The sequence below is a fragment of the Callionymus lyra genome, chromosome 16 (genome assembly GCF_982586985.1).
Source record: "Callionymus lyra chromosome 16, fCalLyr1.hap1.1, whole genome shotgun sequence".
Lineage (NCBI taxonomy): Eukaryota > Metazoa > Chordata > Actinopteri > Syngnathiformes > Callionymidae > Callionymus > Callionymus lyra.
The window spans coordinates 7808202-7834284 of NC_141833.1; the positions used below are offsets into that span (position 1 = coordinate 7808202).

At 37.3% G+C, this 26083-nt stretch overlaps 1 protein-coding gene across 1 annotated transcript; it reads left to right on the top strand.

Annotated features, from left to right (window-relative positions):
- The first annotated feature begins 7421 nt into the window (after positions 1-7421).
- On the top strand, positions 7422-26083 carry LOC148063433 (carboxyl-terminal PDZ ligand of neuronal nitric oxide synthase protein-like). Its single transcript, XM_087811674.1, has 10 exons — positions 7422-7754; positions 9737-9808; positions 13461-13553; positions 13626-13684; positions 13754-13862; positions 17357-17483; positions 17708-17829; positions 21959-22120; positions 23245-23413; positions 23643-26083. Exons 1-10 carry the CDS (start codon positions 7650-7652, stop codon positions 24119-24121), a joined length of 1497 nt encoding a protein of 498 aa, XP_087667800.1. The 5' UTR covers positions 7422-7649; the 3' UTR covers positions 24122-26083.

The following is a 26083-nucleotide window of genomic DNA, read 5'->3' on the forward strand; positions in this document are numbered from 1 at the left end:
TACTTACTAATAATTGATAAGTATTGTACCAAATGTTAGATTTATTTCATCAAAACCTTTTTAAGCATTTTAAAAATCAGTGATAGCTATACGTTAAATGGTGGCGCAATAGCAGCAAGAGCACCGCAGGCATGAGCTCCATTAACACCACAGAGAGTGACACATTTTTCAAAAGATTCCTGCGTCAATATTTTGGAAAAAAAAATAATAATTAAAAATGTATTTTGTGAAAATGTAATTGAAAGCCTACAGCTAAGTTAAGTAGTCGATTTTTCTGGAGATGAAATCTAGATTACCATAATCACACCCACTCTCCTATGATTGGTCACTGCGCCAGTCTCCACCTCCATGGGAATTGTTGTATAAACAAAGTGGGGCATGGCTAGTGGAGGAGTTAAGCCATTATTATGTCGTAACGGGCTTCGCTCTTGTAACCTCTTGTTCGCCAAGATTTCTGATGGGGGAGAACTTTGTAAAGTAATAACTTGGTAAAATCATGGTAACAAGTAAGAATTAATAACTTTGTTATTACCACTGTACAATATTTATAATATTTTTTAAGAACAAGTGGAAACTAACTTACCTCAGGTCATGTAGCTCATATGACACACACAGATTAACTAGAATTATTAAATAATCATTCATCCATGACCAAATTGAAAAACAAATCTTTCATAAACCAGGTCACATGCTTGCCTGTAGCTTAAGCACCGGCATAGATAATAGGATTTTAATTCACTTAAAATGAACAAAAAACTCCCTTGAGGGATGTCAACTGGCATGTTCATAACATGTTGGTGCCATGACAAAAAAACAAAAACAAAATGTTTTTTTGAAGATGACACCAGAGTGGTCGACGTAATGAATGAGCAGCAGCGACACCAAATGCTGTTTACTAGCTTAGACATCAGGCGTGATCCGCCGACTCATCTAAAATGCAGGTCATGCTCCGGCTCAACGTGTCCTCATGTTTTTAATGGTGTTGTCGATGAAGTTATATCAGTTGGTCTTCTTGATATTTAGGTCAATCGTCGTCAAGTTTTGTGTGACGAGAAAAGCTTTCAATAACCCGTGTTTAATACAAATCCCTTCTTTGATACATTTTAAACTATTGTTACATTTCTTTTCATCTCACACGGCGACACAAACACCTGCAGATTGTATTGTGTTGCAGCTTATACGCCCTCCTGACCTCCCTCCTGCCAACTTGTTTAGAAAGCCTCTGTAAAACACTTCTTTTCTCCTAACTCGATGCTATTACTGACCTGATTTCTAACTTCCTGCACCTTATTTGTGACTCGACCGACCCTGATTTGTTTCGCCGTAATTGAGGTTTAACTGTTATCGACCAGCGCCTGTCTGCCCGCTGCGAAGTTAGAGAGAATGAAAAGAGCAAAGCGCCGCTGATAAGGAGTTGATGGATGAGTGGCCAGGTTTGTTTTTGTGGCCTTAAACCAGACTAGGGAAAAGTGGGGCCCCGGGTCCCGCGCATGGAGGGAATTTCTACCGTGAAACTTGAGATGTTTATTATCTCAATGTGGCACTATGTTTAGCTAGCTAAACATTGCGAAAATACATTAAAAGTGTGTTTTTGCCATTGGAATATGGATATTTTTTTATAATGTCATGAAACCCACATGTGTGTAGAACAGATCTGAACATTTGCAGAGTGAACACAAAGTGGATCAACAACCAAAAACAATGTAGCGGTCAACATTAGCAACACAGCAAAAGAAAAACAATCAAGGAAAATGAAATCGAATTCACAGTAAAGATTGAAAAGGACACAGATATATATGGAAAGAAGAGAGAGAGAAAAAAAAACTGGCTGTTGACTTCACCTGCATAGATGCAAGGACCGTCTGACACCACGGGCTGGAACCAGGAAGCTTAAATAGCAGCTGCGAGAGTGCTGATTGCCGATTGGTTCCAGCTGGATGTCATTAACAAGCAAAGGAATATATGAGAGGTTGTGGCACGGAAACAAAATACGAGAAAATAAAATACAAAACAGGTCATTTTAAAAAGCGGTTGTCACGTTTTTTTGGTAGTTGAATTAGAAAGTGTGATTGAATAGAAGGTTGTTGTTTTTTTCTAATTCACCATTTCTTTATTTTATTGCCTTTTAAATTCAATATATCTACTATAATGCAACTTCTTACTAGACTTAACCAAAGACATGTAAGAAATTAATAATTTTGATTTATTTATTAACCATATTTTTGCTTTATTTAACAACATTGTATTATTACAATGTCTTCATTATTAATGTCTTTATCCTTATTTAAAACCTTTTTTTTTAAAGGTGTTTTTCTAATCTTTTGTTTTTATAATCAATGTTTTTTAGGGTATTTTCTATATTTTCTGACTATTTCTTGTGTTATAAATGCTTTGATTCCACGTCTGGATGCACTAGGAAGGAAGCTGGTGGTAACATGGTTTTGGTTTCAACTAGTAGTAGCAAATCAAAACAAAGCATGTACGGGTCTTGAGGATGTGGATAATCCAGGCAACAGGTCGGTTTGCAGACATGAGTCATAACCCGTGAGTGATGACTAATAGTGTTGCAAACCAGGAGAGTGGGATCAAAACAAGGAGAGGTAGTCATGGTTACCGGGTTACCAAGGTAACAAGGCCATCTTTAGGCTTCCTTTCACACACAGTTACAGCATCAGAGGCAAACCTTACTTCATTCCAAGTGATTTGAAATGTATTCCGGCCCTTTTGTTGTGTCTAACTAACAGGGTCAGAGGTCAGTCATTTATGAGGATTCAACTACCTGGAGTGAGTGGGTCGAGTATAAGAGAGAGAGAGAGAGAGAGAGAGAGAGAGAGAGAAGGTGTGGGTTGATAGACATTGATGACTCATGACACAGAATATACTATTGTTTGTTATAAGAATTAACTTTAAGATCACATATTATTAGTTTTAAGAGCATCTCTCCGCTGACAAAAAAATATAATTTCAACATAACAGAGGATCTTGTTAGTGGATCCTAGAGATTCATTTTTGCTTTTCAGTTTGTTTTTTTTGTGAATGAAGAATGAGGTAGAAAAGAGTTTCTGGAAAAAAAAAAATCAATGAAGGATCGATGACAATACTAAAGAAGAAGACCAGCAAAGATGACAGCGAGGAAAACTTGAAAATTGTTCTTTACTCCAAGGTCATTGTCGAGTATGTTTGAATGAAGAATGACAAAAAAATATAAAGAAATTAAATCAGTAAAACTCAATATTTTTTGGGTTAATTTTTGGAAGGAAAAAAACGTTTTCAAGGTCCTATGAAAAACCATCTTCTGAACATAATGACACTGAGATTTCTGGTCTCACACATTACTTTTATTAAACAAATATATTCATATAGAAAAAAAGTGTCAAACTCGATTTAAAGACCTATAGAGTTGCCACTTTCTTACTCAATAACATAGTTAGCAGAAAAAATGTGACAAAATAAAAGCAAACACAGAAGAAATCATAAAAAAAAAGTAATTATTTCGATTGATTTTGATATTGTAATTCTAATTTGTCGAAAAAAAAAATCGAATTAATCTTTTAGTTGTTTAAGTATAAACTTGTATTTTAAATATGTACATATATATATACACACTGTATATACGATACAAAATGATACCAGACAAAAAAATCCCTTCAAAGTTTAAATGAGACTTCTTGATGTACACAACTGTCCAAGCATCTTCGATACCCTTTAAAATACTTTCCCAAAACCCTTTCCTCCTCTTAAATAGCTGCTCTCTTGCTCTGCTGATGCATTATTTGGTAAAGAACTGTTTGTGAACCGACTATACTTAAGAGCCAAACCATTCCTTTTGACATTTTCATTGTTTTTGTTGTTTTAAAAAATATATACATATTTCCTTTTAACAGATTTTTTTAAAGGCGTCAAGTAAATGCGTGTTTGTTACATGGCCAAAACGTGACCATTAGTTCCTGGAACGACTTTGTCCGGACAGGAAATACCATCTATTTTCCCACTAATATTTCTGGCGGAAATATTCAATCTTGCAAACGAGTTAATTAAACAAACATTCCCTTTTTTATTTATCTCCGCAGCTTTCTTCTTTAATTTGTGAGCTGAGACTCGCAAGAAACGCGACCCCTTAAAAGCGCTGAGAGCCATAAAACATCCCCGCAGACAATTTAAAAGCTGACTGAAGATGCGTCTAAAAGCTCGGCGGTCAGAGTTCCTCGCTTTAACAACTGCAAACAGCATTAGATTGGTGAGAGAGATTCTCTCTCAAAAGCTCAACAAGACGATTCTGAATGCTAACAACCCATCACATCACCTCTACACCTGCGATTTCTTTTCTTACGAACCACGGTCACATCTGGGGGAATGAGAAAACTACTTTTACTTCTGAGGAGCATCAGGAAGAAGGATGCTGCAGGCAGGTGAAGCTAATAGAAGCAGATAGAAAGCCATTATACGACCCACTTTTTTAGAGCTTTATTTTGAATGTTTCTAGAGTCTGACCTTAATGTGAACCCTGATCATTGAAAAAGGAGTGATGAAAATGAAGGGAGGGGGGAATTTGCCGAAGGACGTTTCTGTTTTTCATTAGTGCACATTGTAAACAAATTTGTCACCACTTGTGTGTGAGAGTGTGTGTGTGTGAGGTTACCAGGATCAGGTTTAACTCTAGCTTGATAATTATCCCCTGACATATTATTATCACCAAAAGTCAATAATCCATAAAATGATACATGTTTTATCTGAGTCTCTGTTTGAGGATGGATTTTTTTTTTTGTTAAGGCATTATGCAGCAGCACACTGTGTCTTGGGCAGAGGTCATTCCTTCCCAGAAGGGCCCATTAGGAACAAAAGTGATGAGAGATTTGCAGTCCGGAGCCGAGAGTGTGGAACATTTGTTCAAGTATGGAAGGTCAGTGAAGTCGTGAGCGCCCTAGAAAGTGGTTAGACTGTGCCACTGTACACTTTGTTTTTTCGATGTTTATAACTTTACTATAATAATAATTTTGTTTTGGTTTCAATAGAGTCATTCACAAGGTGGCGTTTTTACACTTTTACTATTGAAGAATTTAGAATATTGCTGTTTTACTATTCCGACACTAGGGGGAGCCAGAAAAGCAATTTTAATAAACCACAAATGGGGTCTTTAAAGGGTTAGTTCACCAAAAATTCAAAATTGACTAGTTTTCATCCTCATGTCAACTGTAGGGATTATTTGCAGAGTAACAAGTTATTTTTTAGAATTGTAGACGAAAATGTTTGTTCATTTTAATATAGCGACTGGAGCTCAGTTGTCTTCAGCTTCATATTAGTCCAAAAATACACTTAAAAACATCCAAATACCTCCATACTGCTCGTCTGTAACAACCATCTTGTATTGAAGACATGAGGAATTATTCCCTGAAAAAAAAACAGCTTCTTTTTCCCGGGTGTCACTAGGAGCTACTTCCTGTCAGTGTAGCCTGATGGCCTAGCAACTAGCCTAGCAGCATCCACTAAAAACAATCTTAAAATATAGACTTGTTAAAGTTTTCCCAAACAATTTCTCATTTTAAGGCTTCAGTAAAAGGTGGATGTTACAGACGAGTCTTTTTGGACATAGATGAAGACAAAGACAATTGAACTCCAGACTCTACATTTAAATGAACAAACTTTTTTGTCTATATCTCTAAAAAGGAACAGATTACTCTGAACATAATCCCAACCTATAGTTGACATGAGGGTGAGTAGAAAATCAGTAAAATTTGAAATTTGGGTGAACTATCGCTTTAAGGATTTATGCCAGATAGATTGTAAATCTTCAATAATCAAATTGGCCTACACACATTTTTTGACCATTTTATTGTAAAGTCGCTTTTCTATTTTGCAAATATAAATATAAATATGATTGCTTTTATGTATAACAATAAAAAGAAAGATATTTATGCACATTTGCATCAATATTTAATTAGATTAACTAAGTTAAAGTACTCTTTTTGTTGATGTGAATTGATTTTCAATTGCAATAAGTGGGTCTAAAGTCAGTTGCCTTTTTTAATGTAATCAGTTGTAAAAGTGAAGGGCATAAACAATTTGTTTTGTCTACGTGATACAGACACACATTTCAATCACACCACAAAACCTAAACAGATTTATTTATGTACTTATGTAGGCCACTTTTGGTACTCTTTCTACTTTGTGGTCATATTCTAATGTAGTTTGAAAACATTCAATATGGTCTTCACTTTTATAACTTGTTTGTAGCAATATTTTCCAGTCAAAAGATAACAGGCGATCGTTTACAATGTGTGAATAAGCTAAAAGGACTTCTGTTTATAGTGGCTCATATATCGGAAGTGTAACAGAGAAGTATATTTTCATTAAATTCTAAATAGAGTTTAACTTGTTTTGTGATTAAATGCAATATAACTTACTTTAAGATCATTTCGTACTAAATATCTATGCATATTTCACATACCCTTATCATTAAGCCTATTGTAATAGTAATACTATAAGGATAAACACCATGAACTGTAACTTCTTTAAAGGCAAATACTTCATATTAAATTGTTTTCTTCTGTCTTTTTTCACAAATATTTATTTGAATATTTAAGATATAAACGTATTTTGGCTCCATATTGAAAGAAAATTACTTTGTATTATGTTTCCTCATTTTAAACCTTATACACGTCACTTTCATTGATATTGTTCGACACTGCTTCACAACAGCAGCTGCCTAAAGAATGGTGTCACTGGAATGATGAGAAATACTTGAGCATTGAAATTGAAAAAGGAATCTAAAGTGTCTCGACGGAAGGAAACACCCATGTTGTATAATCAGAGGAGCGTTTCTTTATAGACCCACAGACGAAAGGTTCAACAGTGGAAGAGGAAACAGAGATGAAGGTGTGCGACAGCATGTTAAGTGAATATTTGATTTTAATATTAAAGTTTGAGGAGCTAATCCTGGTGGTACTTTGCTGCCCCCTGCTGGATACTTCTAAAAGTGAGCTCACTAAGTTACTTGTAATAAATACGATCATTATTTTCTTGATACACTAATAAATAATTTTGCTATTAAAATTACATTTATTATTATTATTATTATTATGAAGTTGTGTTATTGTCTGAGATGAAAGTTTAAAAAGCTCTTAATATTGATCGCTCTTAATATCGATTATCATTTCTTACAAAACCGTTTAAATTATGTTTATGATTAAGTATTTAAAGTGATGTTTCGATACAAATTTAATAGAGGTGAAATATAAAAAATATATGATTGAGTTTAAGATTATATTTACCAAACATAATTTCAAACTTTGTTTAAATAAATCCGCTGGGTGGCACTGGTTTAAAGACGTGCGCTCCCCTGCGGCGCCACTAGATGTCTCTAGCTCCTGATGATGACGAGGAGGAGGATTTCTCTCCATCCTGGATCGCGACTGGAACTCACCGCCACCCACCGGGACCCCTGGGATAATCGATCACGTTTTTGATCGGAAGGAACCTGCGCCGTTTTTCCCCCCCCCCGAGTCACGTGTCCACATCTGTGCGTCATCGGCGTCGCGTCCACCGTCACGCACCGCCTCAGTTAGTAAACACCGGTGGGTGCTCTCAGCTCCATCCATCGATCAGTCTGGTCCAGACCTGCCGAGATCTTCCGCGCGGAAGGAGAGCCAGCGATGCCCGGAGTGACCAAGTACAACCTGGTGGATGACGTCCACGACCTGAGGATCCCCATGCACAACGAGGAGGTGTTCCAGCATGGGGTCTGCTTCGAGGCGAAGGTAGGACCCTCGTCTGAGGCATCTTGAAGCCAAGAGTTCACTGGACCTTTTCTGTAGAGTTGAATCTACATTTTAAGAGAAGGATGTTGACATGAATAAACGTTTTCGTCGACTATGTTTGAAAGATAAAGTTGACATAACTCTGGAAGTTAAATGAGAGCCTGTCAAAGTGGGGGTCACGGGCTTAACGTGGCCCTTCGAATTGAACTATCTGGTCTTTATTGTAAGAACAAATGTTTTTATGAACATATTTATTCCACTTGATTGTACTTTGCTTATGTTTTGTTAATGGTTACTTTGTACGAAGCCCTGAAGATATTTTTATTTTATTTCTTTCGTTTCTTTGTTGAGTCACTTGGTTAATGTTCATTACTGTAGTTCTTAAGTTGATCCACCAGGTGACGTTGTTCATTTATTGAGCGTGTTCGTTGCTATGAGATTAGTGAGGAAAAGTTCTGGATCCGGTGCGGTTTTGTTGCGGGATCTGAACAAAATAAGCGATTTGCGTAAGTTTTAATTAAATAAAAGCACAGAAGGAACAACTATTATCACTTCATCTGCTCATTGGCGGTTTATTATCATGTATTTGTTTATTATTATTTCATGGATTGGTGACCAGGTGATCTATTGAGAGACAAGAAGCCAAAGAAGAACTAAAAGAATTACTGAATAACTCACAGGATCAAGCTTTGAAACTAACATTTTCTCTAAACATCCACTTGTAAACGAGGCCTTTTAACTGCTCATCAATACAATGAATCACTTCCTGTATGTCCGAGTATCATCGACAGCAAAGTGTCTTTGCTTTAAGGATTCTTAATAGGTTTTTCTTGCACAACATAATACCATTCCTGGATAATCTTTAAAAAAAATCTCTTCATGAATCATTCCTAAATTAAAATAAATGAAGATAAGACACGTCTCGCCATGTGGCGGGTGGTACTTATAGAACGAGGAACATCAATAAGATATTCCGGGTCTTCGTAACTTTGATATTTTCCCTTTTGAAATGTTATTTCTGGTGACCTTTCTCTTTGGAGTTTGTATGTTCTACCCGTGTTGCGTTGGTTTCCTCCGAGCACTCCGGTTTCCTCCCACAGTCCAAAAACATATAGAAGTTAATAAGGAAATTGTCCACATTAGGCAATTACTAGCAGAAAATGAATGAATAACTTTATTTATCTGTTAATTTTACTTAGTTTCTTCACTATAAATTGGTTATTCAATTAGAAAATTGCATTAATCTTCGGAATGTCTTAGTCAGATCTGTTTATTGACAACGCTTGATCACTTTTTATTGCAGATGGGATTTTTTTCTATCCATTGATGTATTTATTTTGGCTCTTTGGAAGGGGGGGTGTTCTTGTTTCGGTCCGAGAGTGATTGGATGGTTTATGTGCCTTGATGCTTGTCTGGTGTCCATACAAATGTCATGTTTTTAACCTAAAGAATAGAAATCATATCTGGTTTAAAGTCACGTGTTTTACTTGTACAAGGGAGAAAGAACAAGACAGAGTTTACATGTCTATCCAAAATCTTTCGGAAGCACAGAGCTGTTAGTTCGCTCTTACATCTTCATGGCCCTTTGTCAAGCCGTTTATCATCCTACTCCAAAGGTTTCAACCAACACAAACTTGACTTATTATCGCTTATTAAGGTGTTAACCCCTTTAAATATTATTAAATATAATAATATAAGCACTTTGACATACAAAAAAAATGCTAAATCTTAATAAAAATTGTTGATTAAAAAGTTTAAATATGTTTTTTGTTTTTCCTTTATTATGTTTAACTTGTTTCTATTATTGTTATTATGTTTTTTTGTAACGTGTTTTTTGTTTTAAATGTGCACATTCGTTTATATCCAAGTCTACATTCATTGATGGAAAAAGGCTACAAGAAAGCAACCAGCAATCTGTTTTTGCTTTTGAAAAAAGAAGACACCGGATGATTTATGATGTTGTGCTTTTGTGTTTTTGGCAGTACATCGGCAGCCTGGAGGTGGGCCGACCCGGCAGCCGTATGGAGATCGTCGCAGCCATGAGAAGAATCAGAGTAAGACGTTGAACGATTGTTTTCAGAGAAGAATCATAGTCACTTTGAGCCGGCTGCATACATCGCAGAGGTCCTCTCTGTCCTCTGCAGCGCTTTTAAATCACAGACTTTTATGCAGCAGCTCTGAGTTTGCAGCAAGTGCAGCTGGCAGCTGATGGATGTGAGGCACTATTAAGTAAAACGGCATCTCTGGAGGTGCCTTCACTCTTGGCAGGGCCAGCGCTGATGTCCTGTCATTACCTCTCACTGCAGTGGCCCAGAAGCAAAGGATTTAGCAGCGTGTCATCGAATCTAACAACACAAGTTATCGTCGCCAGAAGGTCAACCACATCCTCACTGACAGACAGCTCTAAATCCTCGCTGTTAAACGGTCATGTATGTTGCTTCAGCAAGTGATCTTGGAATTGCTGACTCAAAAGTGTATCCAGGTTTTTTTCCTCACTCAATTTTGACATAGATTAGATTAAAAAATACTTAAACAACCTTGTGTGAGAGAAAAATGGTCTTATTTTTGTTGAAAATGAAAATGTTAACGTAAGTGTAATTGTGCACGGATGGCTGCAGTGATTATAGTCCATAGAAAAATTTGCAACACTGAAAGAAGAAACTTGAAATGCATTTATTTGGAAACGTAAAAAGATTTTTCGCTAATGAACTCTAGTCACATTCTTATCGTTGATAGCCTGCTTGGATAGACTGTCAGTGCAATTGGGCAATGCAGTCATTTTCCCTCAATGACACATTTGACAGTGAAGATACAACAAAAATTGTATTGACAGGTTGATGTAATTGGCTCCTGCTGTAGATGCATTGGAGCTTAATCAGTTTTGTTGCTCCAGATGGAAAGGTTGGCGTCAAGAAAATAAAAAAAAATAAATAAATAAAAGCGACAAAACCATTCCCTTTTTTTGGAAATTGTACGCACAAGCTTTGTAAATCAGTTCAAACACCTGCACAAAATGATGTACCACAAACATTAATAAGCACGAAAATATTGGGAAAAAAGTATTTTATATTAATCATTTATGCAAGATAAAAAACTTGGTTTTGGCAACTTCTTACATTTTTATTGTTGTTAAAATGTCTTTCTTTCACTGTAATCAGTGCAGCCATAAATGCACAATTACGCATATACACCTGCTTTCTGTAGTGAAAAAATACATCTCTTTGAATTTCCTTGTCAAATGTGCAAAACTTTATGCATTTTTTTTATTTTTAGAATATTAAATACACTTACAGAGGTGCATGTTGTTGTTGGTACATCTAAAAGCAAAAACGTTTATTTGAAACGATCAACTTTGATTTATGTATTTATTCAGTAATTATTTAAAGTAATTTATTTGCAATGCGTCTTCAATTTTTTCAATTCTTCAGTTTATAGAAATCTATTTTAATGTCTATTTTAAGACAAACTAAGATAAGATTTATTTGATTTAAAGGATCTTGTTGACAAATGTTGGTCTAACTTGGTTTGTTTTCCTAAAGAATGTCATTTTTCATGCCCGGTCAAATGAGTAACGTCTACCTCTGACAGCCGAGTGTGTGAAAAACGGATGTTCCGCCATCTGTGGCCGATATCTTCCTGCGTGGAATTTCTAATACGAAGGACAACAAGATGGAGGTTGTGTCCTTCGTCCGGAGCCTTTCACTCCCGAACGCTGGTGGAGAAAACACGCCCACGCCACGGGAAGATGGATGAGAGGATTAAGAGGACATGACAAGATGTAGGAGTCTTATAAACAAAGGTTACCCGGCGGATCACACATGCTAATAAGCTAAATTGTCTGCGTCCTGATGATTGTTGACTTTTAAATGAGACGCTTCATTAGCCTTCATAGCGGCGCTAGATAAGAGAGAGCGGCTGATGAAGTGAATGAAAAAAAAACCTGCAGTTTATAATGTCAAGGCTGCTTTGATCAATCATCAGACATATTTTCAGATGGAAACACTTTGAGAATGTTGTTTTATTTCTCCTTGTCGGTTTCTAATCTTGATAGCAGAAAAGTAAGGTATGTTGTTGTTTGTGCGATAGAGAGAGAAGAGGAAGAACAACAATAAGGTTCATGGACGTTGCTCAGGATGACATCAAGATGAAACATTGGATTAGAGAAGCTGCAGAAGAAACGAAAGATGGTTAAATGAAGGATGTTGATTAGAAAGATCAATATGTCAATGATGATGAGTTTTTAAAATATACTTGTAACATTGACGCTTAGATGTTCTATGTAAGAGATACAATTTTATGTAAAGATGGGTCGTAGTACATTTTTAAAAGTGATGTAATTTAGTAATTTACATTTGAAGGTTTCTTTTTTTGTTTAGATTCAGCTGGATTATTCATTATAGACTCTAAAATAAAAAAAACGTTTTTTTACTGAATTGCTGTTTCAATCTAAATAATTATTAAATATACGCATTTTCATACATTTAATATAAATGGATAGTTAAGCCTAGTACAGAAAATCCCACAAAGATATTTATTCAAATTACTTCATACTATATTGGGTCTTCTTTAAATGTGGTATAATTGTTGTTTTTTTTATGTACAAAGAACATAAACTAGTATTAAATTACATAGATTTTCTCATGGACAAAAAAATGTAAATCGTACGTTTTTGAAATAGTAAATTCCCTTAAATCTTAGGTTCCCACACAAAATTATGTATTATGAACATTATTTTGCATGAAAATATTGGGACCAAAAACATTCCATGACAGGGCAGCAATCGTCTTTCTTTATCTATACATTCCTGATTTAAACATTTATCCATGATTAAAAACTTGGTTTGGAAAAATTCTTTCATTATTTTGTCGTTACGATGTCTTCCTTTTACAATAATCAGTGCAGCCATGTATGCACAATTGTGCATATACACATGGTTTGTACCTGCAACTATTTTAGCTTGTAGTTTGAAGGAATTGCTTTCTGTAGTGAAAAATCTATCTTTTGGAAAAAAAAGATAAAGATTACAGATACCTGCATTTCATTGGTCCCATACAGAGTCTGTTTGTTTATCGTTATCACTAGTTTTATTTTGAATAACTGTGACTGAATGAAGCGTGTGGATGTAGCGAAAGTCAACGGCATGTCTGAGACTAATGTTACTTTAGAGACATTTTTATTTTGTTTTCAAAATAATACACCTTTCTGACAAAAAGAATCATCACATAATGGACATTAGATAAATTTTCCTTATGGTAATCCAGAGAAGAAATACATCAAGGACAGATACTGGTTGGAGACGACTGTCTTCTATAATTAAAATGTCATGAAAAGTGGAAATCCCACCACTTTCGTAGAGTGACCTCTTCTTGGATTCTGAGTCACCACCGGAGATGTGTAATTGATGAGCTGTGGTGTGTTAAAAAATCATGAAGTAATCTCAGGAAAAAGATGTGTGTGTCCCTCCGTCGGGATCTTTCCTGAATCACTTTCATGTTTGGTGCTCTCAATGAAATCAATTATTCATCTGATCCACTCCTGTTACACTTCCCTGCTCCTGGACCTCCAGCCGAGGGAGTAGGAGCAGGACTGAGGAGTACCTGTCTTGCTCCCTTGTGTTTTGGAAGTTGAAACACAGACGAAACTGTCGGAGCTTCTTTTCTTTACTCAATTGCGTATATGTCAATGTTCTTTTGTTTCCCCCCGCAGTACGAATTTAAACTGAAGAACATCAAGAAGAAGAAGGTCAACATCGTTGTATCCACCGACTCCGTCAAAGTAATCCTTCGCAAAAAGAAAAAGGTCAGCGCTGAAGCGCGCAATCGATATTTACTGTTGGACAAGTTTTTCCTCACTGTTTTCTTGTCGAGACAGAGGAAAGGATGGACGTGGGACGACAGCACGATCATGGTCTCGCAGGATCCTATTCAGAGGTACCCCTGGTACTGATATATTCACAGATTCAACTCAAGATTGACGTCCTTTTACGCCCATTATTTTAGGATCTTCTACGTATCCCATGATGCTCAAGACTTGAAGATCTTCAGCTACATCGCCAGAGACGGACTGAGCAACGTTTTCCGCTGCAACGTCTTCAAGTCAAAGAGGAAGGTGAGTCAGAATCCAACCAGAAATTATCATCTGGATCTGTCAGGGCTTCATGAATCGGTGGTAAAATCTGACAAACGTCATCTCAGCAGAGTGGTTAGAGGGGAGGTTTTAAATAGCAGTGACGCTGTGGCTGCTAGTATCGCCTTATTTAATTGGTGGCGTAGGTACGGAAAGTGTCTTCACGTGATGATTTAGGGATTGAGTTTGACACCCCTGCTTTAAACATTGACAGATAAGCCTCTGGATTTACACTCTTGGTGGGCCGGTTACTGACCCCCCTGCTGAGTTCACCATGAACAGGGGGTTTCACTTTTGATTGTAAAAACTGTATTATTTAATCTATTTAAAATCATGTTTAAATGCTGTTCAAGGAGTTTTTTGGTCACAACATGCTAGCTTGATGATGAAAAGATTGTTTTCATCTTTTAGTTTGGAGTCTAATTATAATTGAGGAATAATGAGGGGCGAAGCTTTGATCCCTTCACCATGCATCCCAGACAGGGTGGATCAAGAATTCTAATTCTGTTGGGAACGGATGGATTTCTTTCTTTTTTTAAAGTGCATTTAGAGCAAATTTTCGGTACCGCTGAGCAAACTCCCACCTAATTGTCGGGGACACGGTCAAAGGAGCCTCGCGACCTCCCGGGGGTCCCGCAGCTTTATCGCCCCGCTGCAGCCGAGCACGCGGCACAGTGGGACGAGATGGACCATCTGATAAAAGGAGATTTGATTTATTCTCATCCCTACAAGCTGCTTCCCAGCAGGACTCTTGGAAGTCAGCTCGGTTCATAAAGAGCTTTATGTTTGGCCTTGGGAGCCAACAAAGACGTTCTTCTCAATTTAACTCTGCGGGTACTTTGCTGTGACTTATTGGATTTGATTGCCCGCAGCAGCAGCAGCAGCGTTTTTGCACGACGTAAACAAAAATAAATTAATTTGATGTAGTTTCTGCCACATTTAGTGAGACTGCAAAAAGAGAGAAATTGCTGAGGGAGAGTGAAAGTAGGAAACCCATTAATAAAGACAAGCTGCTCGAGAAACACATTCGTCTTCTTGAAGATATGTCGCAATTAAATAAACTAGGCAACAATATATATAAAAAAATATATACAGTATATATCTTAATAAGCAGCAAGCATTTGGAATTTTCAAGAGTTTCCAAAGACACTTTCTCTCGAAGGATGCATTAGTGAGTTTCGTTCTGAGTGAGGAGAGTCTTATCAGACACATCACAACAGCCTGAGACAGATTAGAAGGTAGTTTTACGATCAAAACAAGAGACAAGAAGATCTCATTTGATAACTGAGCGAAGCAACAGCAGAGCTTCGAACACTTTAATCAACGTTAGTTGCCCTTTGAACAGAAGTTGGTACCAAAGTCAAAAAGAAAAATCCTAACAGAATTTGCAGTTTGAACCTAACATAAAAAAAACATTTTATTGGTTAAATGATGGACCACAAATCAGTTTTTGACATAAACTGAAAAAATTGGATTAGATTAGATTTATAAACTGTAGACTTCATTAATCCCTCTGGAGATCTCCTTCGGGAAATTATGTTCCAGTTCACAGCAAGTTTCATAAAAACAGAACAAGAACAAAGTGCAAACAAAAGCGCAAGTATGAAGAAAATCAAAATAAAGAGCATAGATCAAAAGAAAATAACTAAAAGAAAAAGGATACAAAGATTAACATAGAATAGAATGTCAAGATACTTTCACTCCACTCCTGCCCCCAAAACTCAGAATTATACATGCTTATAGCAGAGGAATACGGTACTTTGAAGAAAATAAACCGCTTTTTTAAAACATGGCATTGACTAAAGTCACTACAAGGACGTCGTGACAAACATCATCCTTTATCAATGTTAGTTGTATTTGTTTGTGTTATGTGTCTCGGCCTTTTAAAGTGTATATTTTAACTGTGTATTGTTTATGATTGTTGAAGCGCTTCGTGACCCTGGTCTAGAAAGGCGAAATCAAGCTCCCTCCTACTGAATAGTACTTTTGTTTTGACAGCTGAATAAATTCACTTGGCTTTAAACGATTCTGTGATGACTAATCACTTGAATTTGTTTGCTCTAAATAGACAAATTAATCTCCTGCTGGAACTGTTTCTATGAAGGTATATCAGTGCCAACAAATGTAAATCCTTAACTATTGTTCGTTTGAAATGTTGAAACTTTGTTGTTGTTTTTTTATTGAATTGTTTTTTAAGCAGTAAATTATGTTTTTTAATTTATTATTTCTATAGTAAAAGGTTTAATACGTTTTTATTGAATAATTAAAGGCACTATATCTTTCTATTGAAAGGTGGTTTTATTTATAAAGAAATTATTTGAATTATTTTATTTTCAAATGTATTAATTGTATCTTTAAAGAAGGAGCTTGATATCATGATTCCAATAATACAACAATATTTTCTCCAAATTCTTTTTTTTTTTTTTTTTTAATTCTAAGCCTTTTAAATTCAATATAAAAATGTTGATATAATAATGTCACCAGACAATACCAAAAGAATACCGAGCTACTTGATCAAACTTTCAGACAATAAAGCGACGAAGCAGCAACTGCAAAAAATATAGATATTTTCAACATTATAATGATGGTTTTACAGTTTGTTGTGAAATTAAATGTTGGGACGAGTGACTAAAAGCTTCATATAATAAAGTCTGGCAACATTTTATATTGAATTTAAAAGGCTACGAATGTGGAGGTTTTGACTAGAGGTCGCAAGAGAAGATGCAACAACAACAAAAAACAGGCAAAAACGGAAATATTCCAAAAATTGTTTGATGACAGTAGTCCAATAAAACAAACAAAATTCTTAAGCGCCTGATTCTTAACACAAGGAGACTGAAAAAACAAAGAGAGCGGTGATACGGGAAAAAAAAAAACGCTGGGTAAAACGACAAAAAGTAGGCTCAGACACAAGGATGACAAAAACACCAAAAAAAAACAAGAACTGTAATCCAAGAGGAGAGTGTAAAAACATACAAACGACGATTATAATCTGGCGCCTGTTGCTGCCGGGATGGTGATTGGATGACGAGCTGTAGCTGCTGTCAGAGCAACAGGCGCGGTGGAACTCAGGAAGGGCATACAAAAAAAGTTTCAAAATAAAATCAGATTCATTAAATTTAGATAAAAACAATTACATTATTGGAATAATAACATCAAACTCTTTGTGTAAAGGAAAATACATTCATTTGTTTTTTGTTTTTTGAGGGGGAGGGGGGTTTAGTTATTTTGTTTTTTTTAAATACAACCTCTCAATATGCAAATGATGTAATATATAATATATATATAATTATTAAAACAAATGTAAATGCTTTAAATAAAAAACGTTTCAACACTTTTCAGTTTCAACATTCAAGTTCAGCCATTTAATATTCTGATGGCACTGATATACTTCCCTATGTTTTCCCATCTGGCCCACATGACCTGTGACAAATACATTGACTTATCGTCTCCCACAACAATCCATCGTCTCTCAGTCGCAGGCCATGAGGATCGTGCGGACGGTGGGTCAAGCGTTTGACGTCTGTCACCAGCTGACCCTCGAGCACAGCCCGGAGAAACAGGGGGATGAGGAGAGGAAGACCGACGACGACACAGCGCCAGGTGACTTCATCAGAAAACACAACCCTACCTTCTCTCGTGCGCAAACCATCTGTCCTCCTTCTGTCACCTCTATCTCCTTCCAATGAGTTTCCAAAACCACACACAAGGAAAAGATGTCATTACGGCGCCTCGAATAGCTCCGGCTCATTGTGCCGCCTTCCATCAAAGCTCTTTTGTTTGCCGCGCTTCTTGAATAGCTCACGTCCTCTGTTTGTCGCTTCCAGCAGCCCAGAAGAAGCTCGCGCTGTCAGAAGAGACAGACCTTGAAGCCACGACAGAGGAGAGCATCGATTGTCCCTCGGCTGCCGACGCTCACCAGAAGGACAAGGCTCTGGTTGATGGAGAGGTAAAGTCCTTTGCAACTGTTGCAATTTATGGGCGGCACCAAAAGTAGCGGCTTGAAGTCGCACGATCCAAAAAAATTCAGTGTATATTTATCAAGGGAAGCTCCGATGGAAGTAGGAATGATGACTGGGCTTCTTACACTCTCCACAAATTGCGTTCAACGTCAGTTAGAAGGCGATATTTCTTGCAACAACATTGTCGTCATCCACCTCTACCAGAATTAGTTTGCTTTTTCACTCCCAGATTTTTTCCCTCTGACCCCAAGACATTCCCAGACTGAGAGACTTCTATCTCCTGGCCTATGGAATTGGCACCAGCGCCATGTTCAGTTGGCATTCCTAATCCATTACCCAAGATGCATCATCTGACTCCTCTCGACAGAGCAGCGGCTCTACTCTAAGCCTCTCCCAGATGGCCACGCTTCGCACCCTTATCTTTGTAAGGGATAGCCTAGCCACCTTAAGCTGTGTCTCAAATCGCATACTTGCGTACTTAAACTTAGTATTTTTAGTGCATCTCAATTCTTAGTATGTGAAATGCAGTGCGCCATGCACACTAAATTGTCTTACCAAAACGTCCACAAAACTGAGTATGGTTCGGTGGACACTATCTACCCTAAACGGACGCCATCCTAGTGACGTTGAGGTTTTAAACGGAATTAACGTCACTACCACTTAAATAGAGTGCATTTTCATGTGTATTTCCAGCAGGAGGAGGATGACAAGCCTTCGGTGCTGATACCGGCGTAAATATGTCACAAATATTTATTTTCTTATATTTCTTGATCCAAACTTGCAAAACGTGCTGCCAGCAGGTGTCGATAGTGTTCCTACAGCTGATTGAAATCATCTTTAATAGTAGTAGAAGAAGAAGCTGTCGCGTCATTTCCTGTTAGTGCGTACAACAGTGTTTGATTTGAGACATGTTGAGAATTTGCGTACTTGTTAGTACGTACACTATCCTGATGCATACTAACTTCTAGTATACTAAGAGAAGTATGTGATTTGAGACACAGCATTAGTCATTTCGGCCGCTTGCACCCACAATTTACACAGTAGATGAAGGTTGGGGACGTAGATGTTGAAATCTTCTGACTAAACACCAAAAACGCGTTTGAGTATCAGTGTCGCAGCTTCAAATCATTTCAGGGTATCATCTGTAATATCAGAAGCTCATCACAGAGCCGCAACTTGATTTAACAGATGTAGCATTGGAGGAATTCATCGACAAAAAGACACTGAAGTGAACCAAACAAGCTAATAGCGCCTCTGATGGAGCCTGAAATGAAGGAAAGTCAGCCGCATAGATCCACAATTTAGATTTCACTTTAGCTAAAGACCCTTTATCGGCGATTTACCTACTTAATGAAAGGAAGAATTGTTTTGGTGTCGTTGTTTTGGGCATTTAGGAACTTAGGTAAGTTGCCAAATCAGGAGATGTCCCTCTGAAATTAGCTCTTTCTTCACCACGTAAAGTTGTGAAAGAGTCATCATTATTTAAGTAGATACTTTGATTAATGTATAGACCAGGGAGGTCCAAACCTGATGGTCGAGAAAGGCCACATTTGATCAGAGAAAAACGAGCAGTGGCCAAAAATGAACTGTTCGTACCAAGAGTAAACACATTAAAAACTTCACAATGAAAGCTTCTGTATCTTTATCTGGAAATATGGTAACAAGTGTTAATTAACTTCGAAACATAGTAGGTTCACTTGTTTTCCTTTAAGGTTGTGTTTTTTACCTTCTCTGGTTGAATATTAAAGTATATAACGGAGACTGTGAGTTGCATTAAATCTGCTAAAGGGCTGCAAATGGTCCTTTGGACATGACTGGTACGTGGTTAGGGTTATGGATAGAATTATATTGAATAATTTATACAGTTAAAGGTTGAATTTATTTAAAAATAATTAAATTAGAAAAATTCAATATATTAAAAATGAATGTTTTTTTATTTAGTTGAATATTCTAATTCCAATAATTCTAAAATATTTAATCAAATCCAATGTTTTGGGAGAAAAAAAACAGAGCCGTACTTTAATTTACCCTTATATTAATCCAAGAAATAAGCCTGAATTGTGATAAACTAGACTATTAAACAGGAAGCATGAGTATAAAATATTGAATGTGCTAGTTGGGCTGTCTTTTCATGTATTTAACAGTGTTTTAATGACTATTACAAATGTTTGTTATCTTTAAGAGGATAATAGCATGTTAAAATGTTATATCAAAATTCAACTAGATAATCACTCGAAAGGGCTTACCTCCCCAAATGTGAGCTAATTTTACAAGATTTTATTGACACAAAAATATACAATAAAATCAATAAAAATTAGCATGAATTCCATACTAGGACTGGGAAGCACGTAATGCTTAAAAGCATTTGTAAATCCAGATAACAAAAACAAAATCACTTCTTAATAAGCCCAAGCAGTTTAATAAAAAAAAATACTTTTTATTAGTAATATTTTTCCCAAGCAACATTATGAAGTCGTCAAACGTGAACATTAAAAAATCCGGTGGACACGAGGCAGGAGAACAGTTGTTGATGGTGAATCTTTGACGAGGTTTTAAGCTCAGTAAAAGGCTAAGAGGCATCTCTTCTAATCCAAGGCTCAGGGAAGTATCTGGGCAGGGGTCAACAGGATAGAGACAGAATGGGGCGGGCGGGGGGGCAGCTTCTGGCGGACACTTCATTATAGAGATACTTGATCTGTATCTGCCTGGAGAAAATGAAATAGATTTTTTTTAATTCATTATGTTTTGTTCACAGAGAGATTGCATGTAGCTTTTGGTTTAACGTTCAATCATCCACCACTTGAATCGCTGGCAGCGTCTTATCGATCGTGTTTCTCAGAAATGATAATGAACCTTGCGGTTCCTCCGTTTTAATTGTCTTCTGTTCGACAAATTCTATTAGCAGAACGTACAGCGACTGCGTTTGAACTCTGCATGTCCAAGTGTGGGAGGAGGCCACCGGGCAGACCCGGAACATGCTCCAGAAATGATCTGGTTCTCCCAGATGAGCTTCTGGGGTTTTAATTTGAGAAAAAAAACTCCTAGAGCTTTTATAGATGGATCTTATTTTTCATACCACTGTCACAGGATTGATACATTAGGATCTTAGTAGAGAAAGAGGACACACTGGAAAGGTTTCCATATACATAAGTAAATGTATTACATTTATATTTGGACTTTTCTTATTTTTTTGTTACTAAAAATAAATGGAAAGAAAATTAAACAGAATTAAAGTGAACATATGTTATTCTTACATGTTTTCACAATATTTTTTTTTAATTATTTTATTAATTTATAGAAAATAATACTGCATTTTTTCTTTTATTGTTTAATTTTTTTTACCAATATCCTGCTTTTATATTTGATGTTATATTTCTTGTGTGTAGCCCTTCTCAATTGATATAAAAGGCAAAATAAATGTATATATTAATTGTTTGCCTTTATAACTTAAGTTTTTTATCAAAATCTCCCTATCATTTTAAGGTACATTTTAACAGGTTCTTCTTTCCTTTTTCTTGGTTTTGACTCGGCAGCACAGGATATAAATATGACCCCATTAGTTTAAAAGAAACTGTTCCAAAACCTTTAAACTAGATTCATGTGAATTCTCAAAAGATCCATTGAGAAGCTTTAATGACCGTTCGTTGAGCCAAGATGAAAACTGTCTCCACTAGAACTCTCCTCACAACTTGAGTCCAATAACTACTTCACTGTGACAGAGATAATCACCCCAAAAGTCAAACATTATTTATGGAAAAATCTATCATCCTACGATCTTTTCGAGTTCTGTTCCTGACGCTCCACTTTTAAGTTTGATACCTAAATTGATCACAGAAATTGAACACATTCTGAAACCCAGAAATATCAGTTAATCTAATAAAACACGCATGAATGTATAATTCACTGAATAATTAATAGAAATTGTTGCGAGTTAATTCAGTTATCCCGTAATATGATATGATTAAAAGCCAATAAACAAAATGAAACATGTAAATACACAACTTATTGCTGTGTATAATCTGACAATGATATTATGCATGTTATTCTGAGGATTTATTCATTTATAATTACACTGTTTTATCATGAAGTTACAGTTAATCAACTCTTCTGCGGCAGGTATGCGAGGACCCCCCTCTCCTGCTGAACTCCCCCATCCTCGCAGCATCTGTGCCCACTCAGTGTGTGGTAGATGGTCAGTGTTCCGTGGAACAGCAGGTCCAGTTGCTGCAGAAACAGCTGCAGCAGCAGGAGCAGCAGGCGCAGGAGGCGACATCACAAGTACGAATCGTACTCGTATGAACTGCTGCCATTTCCTTCTTTGCATGTCAAAAAGATAATCTATGACACGTGGCCCGGGGGCCAAATGCGGCCCACCGAGTCATTTTATGGGGCCCACGGTTAGTAGATGTCGAGATCTTGACCTACAAATAAAGATAATATATTTAAGTTAGGTTAAGAAACAGACTAATAAATATAAGACTTCATAAAAAGGAAAAAGATATGATCAAAATTTTACTTCCTGTTAAATATACATGTTATCCAGCCCACAACTTGGTCTGCTCAAAGATTTGGCCCCTTGTGGTTGAGTTTGAACCCCTTGATCTAAGACTAGCCATTTAAAAAAAACATTTATAGTTCACCTCAGGCATTAATTCCTATTAATTTTATCGTTATTATTGTTACCCCAAATTGTCGTTTTTGTATCATTACTTATTCTTACTTATTACTTATATTGCAAATTATAGGGTTGTCATTTGATTGGAGGTTTAAAGTTTCCAAAAAAGTACAGTATATATATATTTATATAGAATACAAATATTGATTAACCAAGCTAGCTAGTACTGCTAACGACTAGCTAAGCTAACTAGTGTATCATACAGTTAATAAGGTTTCCTTTATTTTCCAACAACAAAAAATAGACCTACTTATTATTTAAGAAATTTTTCTTTTGTGTAAAATTAAGGTCATTATTTTATTATTGAATCGAATGTTACAAAATGTGAATTTTGAATTAAAAACTTTGAGGCTATTTTATGAGGGAATTTTCGGGGATCAGAAATGTATGTGAATAGGTCTGAAAGTAAGAACCAGAATTTTAAAATGAATGAGTTTTAAGGATCGGGAAAATGTGAGTTCTTCTACTAGAGCGGGTCATAATTCTCGCTGTAGAGTTTTGTATTAACTGCAGGCGAGACAGCTCCTTCTTGTTTAGACACGAAAATAAACTGTTACAATAGTTTAAACGATAAGACACAAACGCATGGATTACAAGCTCCAGATCGTGTTGTGACTCCATTTTTCTAAGTCCTTGATTTTGATGAACACATTTCTTAATTTCTTTTAGATTTAAATGGAGTACAAGTTATCAATTAAGTTTATAACTTTCATCTTGGTTGTTTAAGGTCCACGTGCTACAGGAGCAACTCTCCGTGGAGGTTCTTGCGCGAACAGAAGCTCAGACCAGAGTCCAGCGTCTGCTGCAGCAGAACACGGACCTGCTGAGACACATCTCGCTGCTGGTGAAGCAGATCCAGGAGCTGGAGCTGAAGGCGAGCGGCCAGCTGACCTCCAGTGAGTGAAATCTTCCAATGTTGGTGTGAAACGCCATCTTAATGTCGGACACGCCTTCAAAACAGCAGCTCGTTCATCACCCCGATATTCTCTCGGCTTCCATTATTCATCCACGTCTGACACGTAGTTAATTAAAATCACAGCGGAACGTTCTGGTGATTCATGATCTTTCTTCGCGGTGGCCTTGCTTCACCTCAAACCCCCTTTTTTTCTATCGTCTTTTCCTCAGTGGGATCCCAGGACAGTCTTCTGGAGATCACGTTCCGAGCTCAGCCCTGCAGCGTGTCGTCTTCGGCGTCCTTCTCCCAGCACCAGATCCGCGAGAGCTCCTGGGTGTCATCCCTCGCCAGCCCGTGCTCTCCCGGCGCCGACACGAGCCCCCTCGGGCCGGGGTCCACCGGCGTCCGGCTGGAGTGCTTTCGGTTTTCGTCCGGCCAAGATAGGGTCCAGGAAAGCGGGGCGACGCCGGGCGACGGAGCATCCAATGACGACGTTCTTCTAGGGGAGCACGTGCTTGGATCCCTGGAGCTGCTCCGGTTTCGGGAGTCGGGGATCGGATCGGAGTACGAGTCGAACACGGACGAGAGCGATGACCGGGACAGTTGGGGTCACGGGGAGCCGGGGCCGGGAGACGGCCTGGCCCGATTGTTCAACGTTCTCAACGTGGACAGTCTATCGGACTGTTTGGGCGAGGAGGACGCCGTTTAGCCAAACTGGACTTTCAACAGATTCGCGGAGAACAACATTGCAACCAAACGGGTTGGGTTAGGTCGGGAGCCTGTGTGGAGGCAGGTCCTGGGAAAGTCTTGACCACCTTCAACAGCCAAAATAGACATCTGTGAGCTGGTACTATGGCTGGTTCAACAAGACAAAAGCATTCCGGATCGAAGAAGGAGGTCTACCCTTGTGTCGTCTCTGGGTCAAGGTGACCCGGAGGCTTGAAAACAAATGGTTTGGAGGTATCCCTTGTGTTTTTTTCTGGGTCAAATAAATACATATAAAGTGGTCGAAGTCATTCACCCAGAGACAACACAAGGGATACCACGCACATTTGTTTTTGGATGACACAAGGGTTAAAAAGAGGGGGGGGTAAACACAAACAAGTATGGATGCCTGTCTCCTTTTTTATGTCTAATTCAAGGGTTTCAAACCAGATCCTGTTGCCGAAAATGTCAAACTAAATAAGAATTAAGGTCCAAATACAACAATTTTATAATTCAAGTCTCAATTCAGAATTACAAAAACACGTAGAGGTTGGTAAGTATTTTCGAAAATGTGTTTCTTAGGCCACTTGTAATGTATCGTCCGACCAGATTTACAAATTACAAATAAATTGTGGTTGTGACCCCAAAACTTTAATTAAAATATATACATTTACAACATATGGGCGTGAGAAAAAATTAAAACTTTATTCAGTTTTTGAAGATATAGAATGTTCCCTTTCTGAAGTTGTCGATGATGGAAGGTAAAGTGTCTTAAGGTACCTTAAAATTAGATTAAATTAAATTGAATTAAAGGTTTCATGGGTCGATCAATGAGATGCATCATGTAGCACGAAAACACATATTAATGTTAAACAAAATATCCAACAGTACTTTTTAAAACCTCTCCATTTTTATTTTTTTTACAAAGAATGTTCATTTATGAATTGCGATAACCTGTGAAGTAATAACCAGTACGCCACTAACCCATGCACGTCTAGCCACAATACCAAGGCATGACTAATCGAGGTCTGATAAATTAATAGATTTTTAATGACGCAGCTCATCCTGTATATTGAAAGAAGAATTACAACCAGACTTACATTGTTTTAAGGATACAGGTATTTTATTTTAGTTTAAAACTAAGAATGAACTTTATTTCTAATATTATAGTTAAAATTGCGGATAGTAGCAAAAATCTCCTCCGACTCACATCCTCTTGAATGAAGTCTGTATACATTTTTTATCATGATTCTGCCTTCATTGAACTGTGGCGTACATTCAGGACTATTCGATACGTACTGTAGGAAGAATCCACTTCGACGTTTGATGAACCGGTGCTGTATCTTCACGATTGTAAAGCTTCGACGTGCTGCTTCGTCTGCTCTTCTTTTAGCGTTTTTAGAACGTGAAGCATGTTTTAAATGTATGTACAGAAGTGTGTTTTCCCCCGTTTTTTGTTTTCAGTTTCACCTTTGAAACGAGCGTCCGATGCGACCTCTTGGGCAGACGTTTAAGTAGACGGAACAACATTAGCGTCGCGGTGCTTTAAAAGCTTCTTCCCAAAAAATCAATAAATCTCCTCCTTTCATCACCTTCTTTCTCCTGAACCCTCCTAACTTTCACTCTCTTTCCCATCAGTGTCTAAATGATCGAACGCGATCGCTCGCCTCAAAATCAAACAAAAACGCCCTTTTTCTGGGCGTCTGTCGAGTTCAAACAAATCCACGGCAACATCTGATTTTAAATTGAAACGTCTGCTAACGAGAGCCGCTCGCTGACATTTTGAAAAAAGGCTATAATGACCGTCTTTGAAGCGCAGATTTCACGGCGAAACACACAATGCTGATGAATAACGCCCACCCACGCCTCGCGGTGCAGCTGCTGACGTCGCCCGTGGGTTGAATCCAGCAGTTGAAAATCCACTTTCATTTGAATAATCGTATTTCGTCTGCGCTCGACCGAACAA

What these genes read in the sequence shown, in the direction of transcription:
- LOC148063433 (XM_087811674.1), top strand. Translation starts at nt 7,650, where the DNA reads ATGCCCGGAGTGACCAAGTACAACCTGGTGGATGACGTCCACGACCTG. An exon ending in CGCAGGAGGCGACATCACAA is followed by an intron (nt 22,121 to 23,244) that starts GTACGAATCGTA and finishes TGGTTGTTTAAG; the next exon opens with GTCCACGTGCTACAGGAGCA. An exon ending in GAGCGGCCAGCTGACCTCCA is followed by an intron (nt 23,414 to 23,642) that starts GTGAGTGAAATC and finishes TCTTTTCCTCAG; the next exon opens with TGGGATCCCAGGACAGTCTT.